Source organism: Epinephelus lanceolatus, chromosome 16 (assembly GCF_041903045.1).
Source record: "Epinephelus lanceolatus isolate andai-2023 chromosome 16, ASM4190304v1, whole genome shotgun sequence".
Lineage (NCBI taxonomy): Eukaryota > Metazoa > Chordata > Actinopteri > Perciformes > Serranidae > Epinephelus > Epinephelus lanceolatus.
In genome coordinates, this window is record NC_135749.1 from 34,530,756 (window position 1) to 34,548,979 (window position 18,224).

The window sequence follows — 18,224 nt, forward strand, 5'->3', positions numbered from 1 at the left end:
AGTCCGTGAGGTTTGTTTTAAATGAGAATTAAAAGACAAATCTTGATCAAATATTACTCCGAGGTTTCTTACGGTAGTGCTAGAGGCCAGAGCAATGCCGTCTAGAGAAACTATGTCATCAGATAAAGAGTCTCTGAGTTGTTTGAGGCCAAGAACAATAACTTCAGTTTTGTCTGAATTTAACATCAGGAAATTGGTGCTCATCCAATTTTTTATGTCTTTAAGGCAGTTATGGAGTTTAGTTAATTGATTACTTTCTTCTGGCTTCATCGATAAATACAACTGTGTATCATCCGCATAACAATGGAAATTTATAGAGTGATTTCTAATGATGTTACCTAAAGGAAGCATATATAGAGTAAATAGGATTGGTCCGAGCACAGAACCTTGCGGAACTCCAAAACAAACTTTGGTACGTAAGGATGATTCATTACGAACGTCAACAAATTGAAAACGATCAGATAAATAAGATTTAAACCAGCTTAGTGCAGAACCTTTTAGGCCAATTAAGTGATCCAGTCTCTGCAGTAGAATTTGATGGTCAATTGTGTCAAACGCCGCACTAAGATCTAATAAAACAAGAACAGAGACGAGTCCTTTGTCTGAAGCAATCAGAAGGTCATTTGTAATTTTAACTAGAGCTGTCTCAGTGCTATGATGCACTCTAAATCCTGACTGAAATTCCTCAAATAAATTATTATCCTGGAGAAAATCACACAGCTGGTCTGCGACTACTTTCTCAAGGATCTTTGACATAAAGGGAAGATTAGATATTGGTCTATAGTTGGCTAACACCTCTGGATCCAGGGTGGGCTTTTTTAGGAGAGGTTTAATTACAGCTACCTTAAAAGACTGTGGTACATAGCCTGTTAATAGGGATATATTGATCATATCTAATATATGAGTGTTAACTAAAGGAAAGACCTCCTTAAGTAGCCTAGTTGGGATGGGGTCTAAGAGACACGTTGATGATTTAGATGAAGAAATCACTGCAGTCAATTCTTGAAGAGAAATTGGGGAGAAGCAATCTAAATATATATTAGATTCTACAGCTGTGTTTGAGGTTAGATAGGTAGGCCTACCATCTGAGGGCAGGAGGTCATGAATTTTGCCTCTAATAGTTAGAATTTTGTCATTAAAAAAGCTCATAAAATCATTACTGCTAAGGGCTAAAGGAATACAAGGCTCAATAGAGCTTTGACTCTCAGTCAGCCTGGCTACAGTGCTGAAAAGAAACCTGGGGTTGTTCTTGTTTTCTTCTATTAATGCTGAGTAATAGTTTGCTCTGGCATTGCGGAGGCCCCTCTTATAAGTTTTGAGACTGTCTGTCCAGATTAAACGAGATTCTTCCAGTTTGGTTAATCGCCAGTTCCTTTCAAATTTTCGTGATATTTGTTTTAACCTACGGGTTTGAGAGTTATACCAAGGAGCAAACTTTCTTTGCTTTGTTAACTTCTTTTTAAGAGGAGCTACAGAGTCGAGTGTTGTTCGCAGCGAGCCTACGGCGCTATCAACAAAATGATCAATTTGGGAGAGTTTAAAGTCGGCACGGGAAACCTCTGTTACTGAGGGACTTGGTATTGAATTTAACAATGGAGTAATCTTTTCCTTAAATTTTGCGACAGCACTATCTGATAAACATCTAGTATAGCAACTGTTGCTGAGTGGCGTGTAATCGAGTAAAAAGAAATCAAAAGTAATCAGATAATGATCTGATAGCAAGGGATTCTGTGGAAAGACTTTTAGGTTATCAATTTCAATTCCATACGTCAGAACTAGATCGAGGGTATGGTTAAAACAATGAGTGGGTTCATGTACACCCTGACTGAAGCCAATGGAGTCTATTAATGAGATAAACGCGGTAGCCAGGGAGTCATTATCAACGTCGACATGAATGTTAAAATCGCCTACAATAATAACTTTATCTGATTTAAGAACTAAACTGGATAAAAACTCTGAGAATTCAGATACAAATTCAGAATACGGGCCAGGAGCACGGTACACTATAACAAATAAAAGTGGCTGCGAGGTTTTCCAGGTCAGATGTAAAAGACTAAGAACGAGGCTTTCAAATGAATTATAATCTAGTTTAGGTTTAGGGCTGATTAACAGACTAGAGTTAAAAATGGCTGCAACTCCCCCTCCTCGGCCGCAGCCTCGAGGAATGTGGGTATTATTATGACTGCGAGGAGTGGATTCATTGAGACTGACATATTCATCTTGACACAGCCAGGTTTCAGTGAGACTGAGTAAATCAATATGATTATCTGATATTAATTCGTTTACTAACACTGCTTTAGACGATAGAGACCTGATATTTAACAGTCCGCATTTAATTCTCCTGTTTTGTCTTTCTGTCACAGAAGAGGTTTTAATTTTTATGAGGTTGTTATGCACAACTCCTCTTTGTTTAATTTTAGATTTAAATAATTTAGGTGGTCGGGGGACAGACACCGTTTGTATAAAACTAAATTTAGTTTTGCTACCAATTCCATAAGAATAAAACATTGCAAACAAAACCAAACTTTTCATTCCAGGCTTTTCAAAGGCCCCCTGGGTAATTAATTCCCTAACAGCGCCCCTGCTGAATTTGTTTGAACTTGTGAATGGTGGAATAAGTGAAATATAACTTCTAACATGAACTACAGGAATGCAAATGATTCACTGATTTATTTTTTTTTCTTTTCAAAAAGGGGGCGCACATTACCACAACATCATACCAGTGACGTGTGTGTGTGTGTGTGTGTGTGTGTGTGTGTGTGTTTAGTGTAGATAGATACGGGGAGTGTGTGTGTTCACCTTGTCTGGGTGTGTCCCTCTAAAAGCAGCAGGTACTGTCGCATTCTCGTCTCTGTCTCTGCTGGAAACACTTGAACCGTCCGGAATGGATCTGTTCGCCTTTAAGACGCTTCTGGTTCTGCTCTCTTTTATCGGTAAGAACCAGCAAACACTCAGTGTGAGATGAAACTGCAGACTGAGCTGCTATTTATGTTATTTGTGACTTTTTTAAAAAAAATATATATATAAACATAAATGTTCTTGCTGTGTTGCCATCGTTTGTGAATTGAAATGTGGCATCCATTAATGTAAAGTAATATAGGCTATTTACTAGGAAGCAGCAGAGCAAAGAGAAACTTCTCTGTAAATAAAAAGAAGATTATAGGATAGGCTACTTGATCATTTTAATTGTTCATGCAGTAGGCTATCACCACAGCTACTTTTCTTTTCCCCAAGTTCTTGACATGTTTCTCGTTTAGGCAAAACAGGTCTTTAATCTGACTTGTCCCTCACATTTCTTCCCCTCAGGTTGCTGTGCAGGGAACGTCCTGCCGCCGGGTCCGGTGGATGCAAAACTGGGGACAAATGTAACTTTGAAGACACTCATTGGCAAAGCAGAGTTAGCCGTTATAATCTGGACTTTCAAAACCGACGGCGAACCGATTCCTGTTGCTACCTCCAGTTCAGGAACATTGCAGCCTGTGAAAGAGCCTTACATCGGAAGAGTGTCGATTAACAAGACCAACGGCTACTTGACGCTTGGACCCCTGACGACTGAGGACAGCGGGGTTTACACCATCACCACAGTATCAGCTGATACCCAAACCGGGGATATAGAACTCCGTGTTCTAGGTGAGTAATTTTCCAAGTTAAAATAGGCTACATGTAATGCCGAATTCAAGAGATCTTCGTAACGATTCAGAAAGTAGTTCTAGTCTTATATTTTGATGCTTGTTACGTGTCTGTGAACAAGTGCCTTTTTAAATGAGTGTTTTCCAAATGGTGTTCGGTCTACGGGTCCTTTCACATAGAAGTAGCTCGTTTCTGAGTGGGCACTCTATTTCTGTCGACTATTTCTTGGACTCTTATCTATGCCGAATTGATAATCAGCTCTTAGAGGCTTAAATAAAAGTGTTTTAATTTATGTTTTGGGATTCGTAATGTCTCTCAGATACACTTAATGTACAACTGTTAGATTTTCTTATGTGGTGCAGCTCGAAGGCGCAAGCCACACCTGTTGAGGGTGTAGAGCCACGGAGTGCAGGTAGGCCTATCCCTGCGCTACTGGAAAATCTTAAGGGAGCACTTTGTGCGTCGCTTAGCAGCCACACATTAGAGCGATTGTTTGAGGACTATATTCTTTGGCGGAGGGGGCAGGGGGTAGGGTACTCCTCTCCTCATTTGTTCTGTCTGAAATTTAAAGAAATAGTTCACGGTTTTTTTTAGATGGGGTTGTATGAGGTGCGTGTCCATAGTTAGTATAGTAGATGTTGGTCGGCACGCCCCCAGTTTGGAGAAGCAGGCTGGAGCCCGACATTAAAGCTAAGCAGTCTACTGCTGTGAAGAGGTCAGCCACAAAAGTATCTTAGCCACTTAAAAAAAGTCCCACCTAAAAAAAAAAAATATCAAGAAAGCTATATTTAGAATACTTTCACTGCTTTACCTTAATGTCAGACTGATTTCTAATGGTACAATATAGTGGTTATATTGCTCTCCTCAAAGCCAGAATCCATTGAGAAAAACAGGGATTTAACATTGCTGAACATGGGAGCCGCTGGTCTACTGCTGCCTCAGATCAATATTTTGTTTGCGTTATTGTGTAACTTTGGTGTTTAAAAGGGTTATTTTGGATTTCACCAAAGTCACACAATAACACAAGCAAACTAATGATTTGAGACAGTGGTAGACCACCAGCTCCTGTGTTCAGGGAGCTAAAATTACTGCTTTTGTCAGTGGAGTCTGGTGGATTTGACAAGAGCAGAAATGGGGGATCTGAAGCTGTTAACGGCTTCTTGATCAAAACAGGCTGTCTGACGGTGAGGTAAGGCGATGAAAATACTCTCATTATAGCAAATGCTTAAAGTGATATTGATTTTTTTAGGACCTTTATTTAAGTGGCTAAAACACAGTTAGCAGTACATTGCTTAGCTTCTGTGTGCTTCTCCAAACGGAGGGTGTGCCAACTGACATCTACTGTAGGTAATACACTGTAGGTCAGTGTCCCATACAACCCCACTTCAAAAAATCCAAACTATCCCTTAAAACATTTCAGGAGCATCTGAGTTCTCTTCTACATGATAATGATGTTACTTTATTTGAGGTTGTGCCTAATTACACCCATGAGCTGTTGTTGTAAAATCACTGCATCGTAATGCCTCGAGTGAGTAAATCCCCCGGTGTTTCAGTTTAATAAATAGCTTTTTCCTGATAGAGGAGTTGTGTCCTCATAGCCTGATTCATCGGACAGGAAAAATCAACAGCCTCTTGCACTGTACTACTTAAGGGTGTGGCTCCTAGTACTGTGCTTTACTGGTGGAGTGCCTGTGTGTTTGTTTGCGTTGAAGTTACAGTTGCAGTTACAGTTTGGGGTATTTTGTGCTCTGTTCAAAGCTGTGACTTCACTACTTCATGCAGGTGCCAGAGTATTGTACAGCCCTCATACTGTAGTGATGTTACTTCAAAGCTCTAAAACACACACATACACACACATTAACCACAAGTGCTGGCAAAGCCACTGAGTGAATCCAAAATTTCTGTTAAAAAGTGGTCAGATAATATCTTATACAAAAACCCATTAGACAGTCTATATCCAATGATTATGACAGGTTAGTATTACCTGTGTGTGTATATGTGTGTGTGTGTGTGTGTGTGTGTTTAGCAAGATCTGTTGACTTTTGGAAAATCATTGACTCGTATTGAACACACACAGCTTTGCAGAGCTTTTAAGCCTCTCTTAACTAACTAATTTGGTGGCACGTTTCTTGTCTGGTTCAGCCTCAGCTGTTTTCTAATAAAGCCAAGTTTAAAGCTGGTGAACATGGTGAAGCATTTAGCAGCTAAAGAGACAGATATATCTCTCAGCAGTTGGTGGAGCTCAAAAACGGAGCTAAAAGAGAGAGAATATTCATCAGGTGGACAGAAGCACCACTTTTATGGCATGGCAGTGTATTTCCTAAGTCTTGAGAAGCATTCTTAAATAACACCCAGAGGTGAGATGTAGCTAGTGTTGTCACGATACCAAAATCTTTGTTTCGGTACCAATACCAATATGAATTTCGATACTCTTAGGTACTTTTCCTAAGGAAAAGTCCTTTTGGATACAAACCTTTAGAACAATAAATAGTAGGAGTGTAACGGTACCAAAAAAATCATGGTTCGGTAAGTACCTCAGTACGGACGTCACGGTTTGGTAACTCAAATGTCCCACCAAGTTTGTGTTGTCTTGTGTTGTCTCCCTTTGCGAGGCAGACTTTCTCTTGTCTTTTCACGTGCGCCAGCTGCGAATGTTGATACAGGTGTTGTCATACACACCACTTGTGCAATCTGTGCTCCAATAGAAACAAGAAAGGCGTTTGTGTGCATAAATGAGTAAAATAAATTAACTAAATTAATGAATTGAATCAATTTCAAAGTACCGGTATTTTCCAAATGCAGTATAGTACCGTTTGGAAAACTCTAGTACCGTAGTATATACGGTATACCGTGCAACACTAGATGTAGCTGTTGTTGCTTGAGGTTGACTGAAATGATCATTTTGCTGCTTTTAAGTAGTGTTATATTAGGCGTGTATCAAAACCCATCAATTAGCCTCACTGTTGCACCACCTAATCGCTAGACAAAAATGTTGGCATTGTATGTTTTAGCAAACCATGGATACATACAATACATTTTCATGTGAATATGTGGTGGATACTTGCTGTGGTTAACGTGTGGTTAGTATTAGGCACAAAAACCACTTTGTTATGGTCAGGAAAAGATCATGTTTTGGCTTAAAATACCCGATTTTGGGTTTGCAATCCCTGCTGGAAATGCAGTGATGTTTTAGTAAAAACAATAGCTTTTTGTGGCACTATCACCGCTACAAAAAACACCCACCTTTGATGCCTAAAAAGCCGCTGGGAGCAAAATTGACTTGCTAAATCACTACTGGTTTTGTCGTTTGTTGGTCTTAAACAGTGATCTGTAGCTTGGCAGGCATCTTGCCTAGGTGTCACACCATGCAACATCCCCTCCACCTCCTGCTGACAAAGTCAGCTCATATACTACATCACTTTACAAACGTTGATATGATACGTATGAAACGTACAAACGTATCATTCATGCTTTGCAGAAACGTACAATATCAGCATTTTTTTCTAGTGACTAGAGCGTGTTGCACTTGAGCCCCTTTACCACTACACAAAAAACCCACTAACACCTGCTAGCGTGTTTTTTTTAATGTAATGGAAGAAGTTACAATCAGCATTCACACCCAGGTCCAATGACTCTGCAGTACTCACAGGTATTTATGGGCTCCAGCTCTGATCGGCATTGATGGAAACACAACAACTGGGTTAACGCGCTAACTTTAGCCCCTTTACTGCCAAGATGCAATGATGTGCCACCACGAAATACTATCCATTTCCACCCAAGAAGCATTCAAACATAGATCCAAGATAGTCTGCATCAACTTTGAAAGAGAGGCTAAATAAGTAAGAGATATCTAAAAAGAAGTAACTGCTGTGAAGTTTTCCCCAGCCTCCATGCTGCTTTTTACTGTTTACTGACTTGATTTCATGTTTTCCACACTAGAGGACCAAATGCACTGAATTAACTCTTAAGATTTGCTGTAGCTTTTACATATTTCAACATCAGAACACAGAGAGGTTACCGGACACAGATGGAGTGACATTAACAATAGAAAACCCTTTGACAATGTAAAGCAACCAAGTAGGGCTGCAGCTGATAATTCATGTTATTACCGATTATGTCATTTTGTTTGTTTGATTAATTGTTAGCCAAAATATTCAGTATCCTCTTTTGTTGGTGATATTCAATTTACTATCAAAACAGCAAAGGAATGTCTCAAATCCTCACATCTGAGAAGCTTCAATCAGCAAGTGTTTGACATTGTATTTGACATATGAATGAAACAATTATCAGACGAGTTGTTGTTGGTTAAATCTGTATGGCTTGATGAATTGATCAATCAGCTAATCATTGCAGCTTTACTCAGCTGTGTATACTTTTAATAGGTCAATCAACTTGGTGCCATGGTCAGCTTTGGTAATGTGCACATCTCCACTCAGGCTTATGTCAACTACAAGATGTCAGTTTGAAACTTTATTTATCAAAGGATGGTTAGCGGTGGAGCATGCATGCTTTTTCCCAGCATTGTTTCCACACAGTGGTCGACCAGTAAAACCACACATTTGATAAATACCAAAACAAAACAAAACCACCAATGTGGATCCTCAGTGTCCCTGCAGGGCAGTCTGGTTTACAAATAGTTAATAAAATACATCTGAAAAGAATCATCTCCAAAGTAACCATTCTGTGAAGTTAGTGCATGAGCTCTTGGATGCCTCGTCTGTTGCCCCGCCGTCAGAACAGGTTACCACTCCTTCACATTGTTCCCACACACCTACTGTTGCCTAATCATCCGTACATTTAGAAACGAAGCTCCAGGATCATTGAGAACGAGTCCAGCAGGTCTAGTGGGTGCGATTTCTCTGCCATCTTAATTTACCCCATTGAAATGTTGATTTCAGAGCACAGTTACAACAGTGTGAAGAGAAACCAGCCTCAGGCAAGAAGCTTATTAAATTCTCCACCCCCACGTATGATCATGCCACCACAAAAAGTTCATTTGTAGTAGGGTTTCGTCAATAAAAATATCGATTAACTTTAACATTTGCCATTAGCTTTGACAGTTGGTGTTTTCGGATCCATTTTGTTTTGATGGTTAGTACATTTTTCTGTATATAAAATGACAGGATGTTTTTGTGCACAGTTCTCTTTGATAGTATAAAATGCACAAAATAAGAAACTAGGGATGCCCCCTTAAAAGAGACCCCTCAGTCAGCTGAGATTGCTTCAAGTCAAGCAGTAGATTTTTTTTTTTTTTGTTATGCTTTGTGGTTTTTTGCTACTCAGTGTGCTGTACATTTTGGTCCCCAGATTTTGCTGCTGAGTGAGCACTCTTGACTTTCACGATACTATTTGTACAGTCAGCTGCAGACACAATGCAGTGACACAGAGGAGGAGAGGCTCTGCACTGTAAAGATCAAAAAATGTTGTTGCACATTTCCCATTCATTGTCAGTGCAGTTAACTTGTTTATTATATGAATGCCGCTGTCACACTGAGCCCATTAAAACAGATAATCTGTGAAAAAACTCATGTTCCTCCTTCTCCTTGTAGTGCTTCTAATACCATTTGCAGGGATCCACTGTGGGAGGGAATAAACCTTAGGAGTCTCTAATGCAGCTGTCAATCATCTGCTCGTGAACTGTGGTCAAAATGTCAAGCTAGGCAAGATTATGTAACAGCATTTCCTATTTCTCACCTCAAATGTTTTCAAAAACATATTTGAGTATTCTGTTTAGCTGTAAAATGAGATTGTTTGCGCCTACCGGTGGTTGGTGCTTCATTTTGACTCGACTGTTTTCAATATGGCGGTGGGTCACAAACTCTCTTTAGCCCCTTTTACATCGCCTTTTCAAGGCGGGAATGTCACGCCCCTATTCCGCCTCGCTGATCTGTATAGGTACAATCGCGGAGGTAGCAGCAACATAAAGCGCCACAACGAGGTCTGTATAGATGGGACAGTTGGTAGGACGGGATCATGGGCAGCGTGAATGTGACATTTTGACAACGTATTCTGAGCAGCCCACTGTGGGAGATTTAAAAAGCAGTTAATAGCAGTCAGCAGCTAACTCAAAGAAAAAGAACATCTGTTGAAAATGTCCGCAAATTCGGTAAAGAATGAGATGAGGGAGCTCCTTACCCTCTGGGCAGAGGACAAGATCAGCTGCCATATAACAGGGATGGTAAATGATCGTTATTGCCATTCTGCCATTATTATTGTTTATAAAGCACTGCTGATGCATATCTTAAGCTAGAGGCCGACGCTGTTGTTCCCTGACACGCCCGTCACGTCTCATTTTATTCCGCAATGCCAGCATGCTGTCTAAAATCACACACTGGAGTGGCATGATGCTAGGGTTATTTGGTTCTGTGTAAAAATGCAAAGAGGTCATACAGAAAGGACTTTGTAGCTGCCAGTTTTTGTAGTGGCCAAACAGTGGTACTGCATTTTCCGGGGTCCATCATGTGATGGCCTGTGGGCCAAAAAGACTTTTTCACATTGGGTTATATTGGGAAACAGACATCTGTAAATCACCAGATACATTTTTCTGAGCGTTCATCCCCCACGAAATGACTCATCCCTTTTCATGCCGATTCAAGTTAGTGGAGCGTTATACCTGAAGTTAGCTGCTCAGCCGGCAGAAGTAAGATGTTCGGCAGCAGTCAGTTGTGCTTGCCCACCACAAGTCTCTAGTGCGTATGCTCTGTGGGCTGCAAAGTGCGGAAGCAGTGCAAAAATCCCCGGATCATCCAGGTGATTTTATACGTGGCAGCTGAACCATTTTGACTTCATGTGCCACTAAGCAGCTCTCATAGGAATATTTTTTGCTGCAGAGGAACATACAGTTTTTCACAGACTATCTTTTTCATGTATGTATGGATGTAGTAACAGTTTCACCAAATAGGACAAAGTTATTTTTATAAAGGATGCCAACTGTAGCTTTAAAATATATCATTCTTTACAGTAAGGATACAGTCAGGATATGATACATGAGTTTCTCCCCCATTCAGTTGTATTTACCCAACAGTTCACTTATCTGTTCCTCATGCAAATCAATCTCACTGTTTCTCCCTGCAGTGCCGGTGTCTGATGTGACCATCACCTCCAATGTGCCTGAGGCAGTCGAGCACAACAGCACTGTGGTTCTGACCTGCAAGGCTAAAGGCTCCTTCCTCAAGTTCACCTGGCTCAAAGGCACCACGCCCATCGTGCCTGATGGCAAACACTTCGCAGAGAAATCTGTCAGTTTACATGTGTTTTTAAATGCATAGTTGTTTAAAAGTTCTTTATTGTATAGATTGAGTGTGAGCCTGGAGGAAAGATTTACATTTTATCTTAAGTTATTCCATTGTAGTTCATTCATTCATTATTAATTTATTCATCTGTTATTTCTTTGTTTCTTTTTATATGCTAAATTTATGTTAGAAATTAATTTAATCAAGGTCAGATTTTATTATTCATAAAGCAGATATTCATTCAAACATAAATTAATTAATTCTCCACATACCATCCCATTAATATGCCCAATCAATCTATGAATTAAAAAAGTGCTTAAAGGTGACACTTGCAATTGCAAATGCAATTTATGGAGGAGCATGTAATATGTGTATTCTCTGGTTTTAATCACAAATTTTCTTTGTTCTTTGTTTTTTTTTTTAATGCAGATTATCATTAAAAAAAAATAGTCAGTTTGTTTACAATAAAACTCTTCTGGTAGGTGTAGTTTGTTTTATTTTTTTCATTCCTTTAATTACTGTATTACTGATATACTTTCTGCCTTGGATTCAATCACAGGACGAAACATCCAGTGTCCTGACCATAAATCATGTTCTCAGGACGGACCTGATTGGTTCCATCTACTGCAGCGTTGCTAACAGTCTGGAGACAGAGAAGAGCGCCCCCTTCAACCTCACTGTCCACTGTAAGTACTGCACCTACACTGCTAGTGTTCTGCCTGGTAACTCCTCCCACACAGGAAGAGACATAAAAGCTTTATACTTTTTTAGCGTGATTTAGAAGCACCAAACTCCAAGGCTGAGAAATGATGCCAGTGAGAAAGTGACAAAAACTGCAGTTCCTTAATTGGCCACTTGAGGCTGGCTCCAAAACAGAGTCAATCTCAGAGTCAATCTCCTTGATGTTAAAATGCTTCACTTTAAAGCAGAAATAAACGTCTTTACAACCTGGTACAAAAAACGTTTTGGTCTCTGTAGCTATAATTTAAACAATCATGACTACTGTACAGGGGGTGAACTTTTTAATAACTCCCCCACTTACATTTACAAGGCCCAAAGTCACGCATATTTAAGTTTGGCATTTCTGTACTGAAATTTCTTGTTAGTTATCGGCCCGACATAAATACAATGTATTATACAGAAATATCTGCAATAAGCTAATATCTGCAGATATACTGACCCGGCCAAATTCTAGCTCTACTGTAGACTCTATTTTATTTATTGAATCCACCCTCACAACAGTAAGACAGCTTCACCATGTAGGAATTTACTCTGAGGTCATAGTCTTGCATTGTGTGAGCACTGAGTGAGCTCCACACCCGCTGGACAAGAAAGAAGGTCAGACATGAGTCACTGTCACTCCTTTACCTGAGCGGATAATTTGCCAATGATAGTTTTACTGTTTGTTTTTTTTACTCAGAATCACACTGATGCCCAACTTTTGGCAGCATTACTGGATCCACCACTGCTATGACTGTAAACCCGCTCTGATTCCTAAAACACCGGTGTATAAACGAGTGTCTAAGAGGTGCTTTAGCCACGTGACTCCTGCAGTTTAGATTGAGGTGTGTGTTTGCAGGGCGCTCCGTCTCAGCCTGTACTAAAACCGCACTGTGTACACAGCGGCCTGTACTTCCACTCCTTCCCCATGACTAACCTGAAAGGCAGTGACACCACACTGACCGCTGGTTAACCCTGTTATTAATTAATCAAAAACTTTCCGCCACAGCTCAGGGGGGTATCATCTGGTCTGGCTTTATGTTGATGTTTGAGAAAAGATGATATTTGAATACAGTGAGTGGCTACAACATGAATGTGCATGACATCACAATAGAAATGTATTTTTTCAGCATTTTGCTTCTTTCGAAACTCTCATTCAAATAAAATGTAAAAACGTAATATTTTGAAGTAGCAGTAATTCCTGGGGATATGTGTTATTGTTTTTGTTTTTTTGATATGCTGATATTTTTCAACTAATTGTAGCCAATTGCCAATACTGATATGTGCACATATATATGCACATTTTTTTTTTCACCTAATTGCAGAGAACATCAAGTCTCTCCTTTAGTGAAATTAACATTATAATTCTAGTGGCAGATGCAAGCATGCAATACAATGCTTTTTATTATGAAGACATTCACTGAGCAAAATAATCAGTCAATCAGTTAATTAATCAATCAATTATTTGTCACATTGAATTATATAACCTACAACTCCAGTGAAGTGTGATCCCATCAGCTCCTTTAACTTGTGTCATTTAGTCCTTTTTTAATGTCTTTTTACATTGTTGGCTGTTGCTTTATAACTGTCCCTGTTTCCAGATGGTTCTGGTAATCCATGGTTTCTGGCTGTGGAATGATTTAAGAGTTCACACATCCCGAACTACCAAGATGACAGTACGGTCACTCCTCCCAAACAGTGCCACTCACTCACAGCCGTCTCTGAATGTCATATAGCAGTGATCCACAGCAGGAACGGGACAGCGCCTCACATTCCTACCGTCACACCAGTCTTTATTCACTGTAAAGCACTCATCTCCTCTCCTTCTCTCTCAGAGTCCTCTGCTCTGTCAGATTGGCAATTAGAAAAAGAGTCTCCTGGTTGAATGGCACTGTGAAGGAGTTTGGGTGAATCAAAGGTTATTACAGTTGCTGATATCACGTTGGACACAGATGTAGCACGGAGGTTGTCCAGTATATTTTTTGCCTGTACAATGGCTAGCAGGATGACAGTTCAGCTGGTGCTCATCTTCTTCTCAATGTTTACTGATGTTTACATTTAAAAACCTCGACCTGGCTAGCCAAGAGAGTCGCAGGAGAGGAGAGTTTACAGACTGGAGAGTTGATGTCCTCGTCCTGATGAGTGACTCGCAGCCACTTGCAACCACTGTCCAAAGCCAACCACAAAAAGCACCACCAACACTTAAAAAAAACACATACGAGTGTAAATTTAGCACAAATTTAGCTGAGCTGCCAGAGAGGCGGCAGGAAACATCTGTATCATATATCATAAAATAAGAAAACCACTTACATTTAGGTTACATTTATGTACATTTATTTCAAATAAAACTGTGAAATTTATCCCAATTAAACGGGTTTACATGATGCTCTCCTGGAGATAATCATGACAACAGCCATAACCAGGATAAATTTGACCCATTTCTACTAATTATAGTTGCATAATTCAATTCAGCCTGTCATAGCGGCAGAGAGGGTACTTCCGGGCCGATCCCGATATTTTGTTTGAAAGCCTTCATCTGCCAATACTACTGATGTGCCTATATTAGGAAGTAACTGTATCAAGAAGCTCATGAAAAATAAGTGAGCCACAATCAGTAGTTCAAATCAAGACCATCCTCTATATTGAATTGAAATTGATCTTACCCCTTTCCATGTGTTGTTGCTCCACAGATGGACCAGATGAAGTCACCATCACGCCTCTGGCGCCTCCCAAGGTTATCAGAGCCAAATCCAACTTCAACCTGACCTGTTCAGCTCGCTCAAATCCACCTGCCACCTTCACCTGGTACCACGGCGAGCAGATGATGGAGAACTCAGGTCCCGTCCTGACCCTTGAAGTGATTGAAAAACACAGATTAGGGGCAAAAGAGGAAGCATACACCTGCAGGGCCACAAATGCCAAGACCCAACGCACTGTCCCGTCTCCTGCTGTGTCCTTTGCTGTGATGGGTGAGTAATCTGACTGAGCTTTTTGAGAAATACTCTGGGTGATTAAACTGCTAGAATGGTTGTTTCCTTGCAGCCGCTCAGCTACTTTTTAGTGCTGCTTTCATTGTAAACTTTGTACTCCTTTGCCAACATGGAGTTCTTGAATGAGGTATTTAAATTCTGTGACTTGGTCAAAGTTCTGCTTTTAAGCCAGATGAGCAGCGTGGCTCTAGAGTTGCTAGTGTCTGCAGCCCCTTTAAATAGCTTGTTCAAGGTGGGAATATTGTTGCATTATTCCACCTGGCTATGCTGTATGTAAGGTATGATCATGAAATGGGGGGACAGAGTTGTCTCGCAGCAGCAGAAGGTAGTAACAGCACCAAAATGGTGTCTGTATAAACAGGATAGCTGGCAAGCCAGACCATGGGCAGGACAGGTGTGACGTTTTGACGACATGCATGTGACCCTCAGGGGGAGCTGTTAGCAGTTAGCAACTAACTCAAAGAAGAAGAGCAGTGACCATAAATGTCCACAAATTGGGAAAACAATGAGATTCGGAGGTTTCTTACCCTCCGAGCAGAGGACGAGATCAGCAGCCATATAGAGGAATGGTAAATGATTGGTATTGTCATGTGAATGCCATTGTTATTCTTTAGAAAGCACTGCAGAGGAGTGTGTTATATATCGCACTAGAGGCCAACACTTATGTGTTATTTGCTTCCATGATGGCAGCATGCTGCCTAAAATCACACACTGGAGCTTCGTCGTTTGGTTCTGTGAAAAAATGTAATGGCAGCATAAGAGAAGGGATTTGTAGCGTCCCTTTTGTGTAAAAAAGGCTACTCTCTGTCTGACAATCGGTTAGTCCACCACTTTGGTCTAAACTGAAATATCTCCACAAATTACAATGATGATGAATCATACCAACTTTAATGATCCCCGACTTTTCCTCTAGCACCACCACAACATTTGTTTTATCCGGTGAAATGTCTCAATAACTACTGCATTGATTGTCATGAAATCTGAAGTTTGAGATGCAGAAACCAAAAATTGCAGCTACATTATAACTGCTTTTAACAGTAATAGCTGCCATTCTGATTAAATTTGCTGATTGATTTGAAAACTGAAATATAATTTAAAATGAAAATGACTGTGAGTTGTGGCCAAACCTGGCTGTGGTTTCTAAATAATAATCTATACATGTGACACGAAGTTGACATTTGACGGGACATTACATCTTAAATGCTCAAAATAGTTTCACCATTCAGAATGAGGCCAAACTTCACTTGAACTCTACCAACAGACAGCTGAACAAGAGCAGACTGAAACCTTTTCTTTTCTCTGTGACATACCTTCCAGGCATGAGACTGTTACATGGACTAGTCATATTAGCAGCTTGTTACACTTTCAGCACATGCAAGATGTAGTGACCCACAGCAGTAACATCATAGTTTTTACCTGAGAGGTGTTGGAACATTGTCTAACTCACAGAGAGTGCCGCAAAAGGTTCAGCATGAACCTGTGCTGTCCATAATTACTGCCAAGGAATCTCTCTCTTCTTGTTTTTGGAGGAGGTTGTTTTCAAATTCTGTGTGTGTGTGAATGTGAAACCTGCTGGGTTGGTGGATGGTCTTACATTATGCCCTGAAGAGTTTCTGTGTTTTCTTTCTGGATGATAACAGAGAGGAGGAGTTTGCATAAAAAAGGAAGCGACGTGAACATTTTACTTTGGTGACTCAAGGTGTTTGGCAGATTGAAATAGTAGAGTAAAGCTTTAAGTATAAGGTTACAAACATTACAGTCTTAAATAAGGGTATGTACAGTGTAACATTCAACTTTGTAATCTGTCACAAAAGCTTGATTGGGTCCAGTCACATGTGTGAGAGGATTACTCTGTATATCTGAATGGTCTTTGACGCTTTTAGGCTGTAGAAACTCCTACTCGCAAATAGGTATTATTTAGTATGAAGGGTATGTTTCATGGAGAAGAAAATGCTGTACAATGGTTCAACCAGACTAACAACTGAAAGAGACAAAGATCCCTCTGAGCAACAGTTGAATAAAAACAGAAAAAATCAGCAGTCACTGGTAAAAGAACAGGAGACTTATCATCAAAATATGTGCGGATTAAGATAGTCAGGTGCAGCAATGTCTATAAAAAGTTGGACTAAACAGGCAAGGTATTGCTTTAACAAAGCTCTTCATCAGAGGGTTAGTCTACGGCAGTGATACTCAGTTTACAGCCTGTGGGCCAAATCTGGCCCTCAACATGGTGCTGGGTGGCCTGCTGACCATTTTCTAATTCACAATAAAAATGGATTGATTTGAACGGGGATTTTTTTCTTTTAATGTAAATAAGTTGCTAAAGTGCATGGAGAATCATCATAACAGAGCTTGTTTATAAGAAAAATGGGCCAGGGAGGATCCCTGGACTCTCGACAGAGCACCAAATGTCCTAAAAACTTAGAATCGCCCCTGCATACACCTAACCCTTGGCTGCTGTGACCGGATTTGCCCAATTTATTTAATTTATCTTATAAATATTATTAATGTTTTGTTTGTTAACTGGCCTCTGGCCTCCTGTTATTTTGCAGAAGTCCACCTTTTTATGCCTCCATGCCAGCCATAGCTGTAGGTGGATGCATTATGTTTTCAGGTTCTCCCTCCGTCTGTCTGTCCGTTCCATTTTTGTGAATGCAGAATCTCAAGAACACCTTGAGGGGATTTCCCTTAAATTTGGCACGAATGTCCAGACTGACTAGATTTTGGTGATCAAAGGTCAAGGTCAGTGTGACCTTGCATACGTCTCATTCTTGTAAACACAATATCTCAAGAACACCTTAAGGCCCCGATCACACAGACAGCATTTTGTAGGTTGCGAAACGCAAGATGCACCACGCTACCTTTTTAAAAAAAAAAAATTGAATGCCATTAGTAAAAAAAATATTGTTGCCAGGCAACCACACCATCACCTCTTTACCCAAACCTTCCAGGATAATCAATCTACCGTTTATTTATTTTATTTTTTTTCACAGTAATTAGCATCTGGTTCTTAAAATGGACAGGCAGAGGGTACCTGCTGTAGCTCTGGTTGAGGGTGAGACTGTCAGCAAATAGTTTGTTGGGCACAGGGAAACAGAGATCTGTGTGGGTACATGAGACCCTAAAAAAGAGGGTGGATCACAGGGAGTAAAACTAGTTGGTCCAGGAGCTTCGCCTCCATGATGGCTGTTTCCAGGCATATTTTAGGATGACTCAGGGGGCAGTTTGACAACCTGCTGTCTGTCTAGGTCAGTGTAATCTCACAAAACATGTTTTTGACTATAACTCAAGAATTCTTACGCTTATTATTACAAAACTTCACATAAATGTCTAAAAGGATATAATGATGAAGTAATGACATTTTAAGGCCAAAGGTGTGACATCATAATATTCTGCATAAAACCCTTTTCTGGCCATCACTCAGAGTCGTAACTCAGGAACAGAAGTGGAGACATTTGGTCAGATACTGAAGTGGTGACACTAATTTTGAAACTGTGCTGATTGTATTGATCTTCTGTGCTGCCGGGGGAAGATGCAGGTGAAGCATCCATGTTTTCACAGACATGGAAGAAACTGTAAGAGAAACTTGACTGGAAGGGGGAGACATATATCTGTGAGGCAGTAATTGTAGTTTGCAGGACAACCTTGCAGG

At 40.3% G+C, this 18,224-nt stretch overlaps 1 protein-coding gene across 1 annotated transcript in view; it reads left to right on the forward strand.

The window, feature by feature from the left end:
• The first annotated feature begins 2,776 nt into the window (after window positions 1-2,776).
• The window catches only part of LOC117263978 (cell adhesion molecule CEACAM20), a 44,992-nt gene continuing 29,544 nt past the window's right edge, over window positions 2,777-18,224 (forward strand). The window contains exons 1-5 of the mRNA XM_033637726.2: window positions 2,777-2,933; window positions 3,307-3,630; window positions 10,705-10,868; window positions 11,422-11,548; window positions 14,273-14,551. Coding sequence (XP_033493617.1) covers window positions 2,885-2,933; window positions 3,307-3,630; window positions 10,705-10,868; window positions 11,422-11,548; window positions 14,273-14,551 — 943 coding nt within the window. The 5' untranslated portion in view covers window positions 2,777-2,884. The remainder of the gene's footprint in view (window positions 2,934-3,306; window positions 3,631-10,704; window positions 10,869-11,421; window positions 11,549-14,272; window positions 14,552-18,224) is intronic.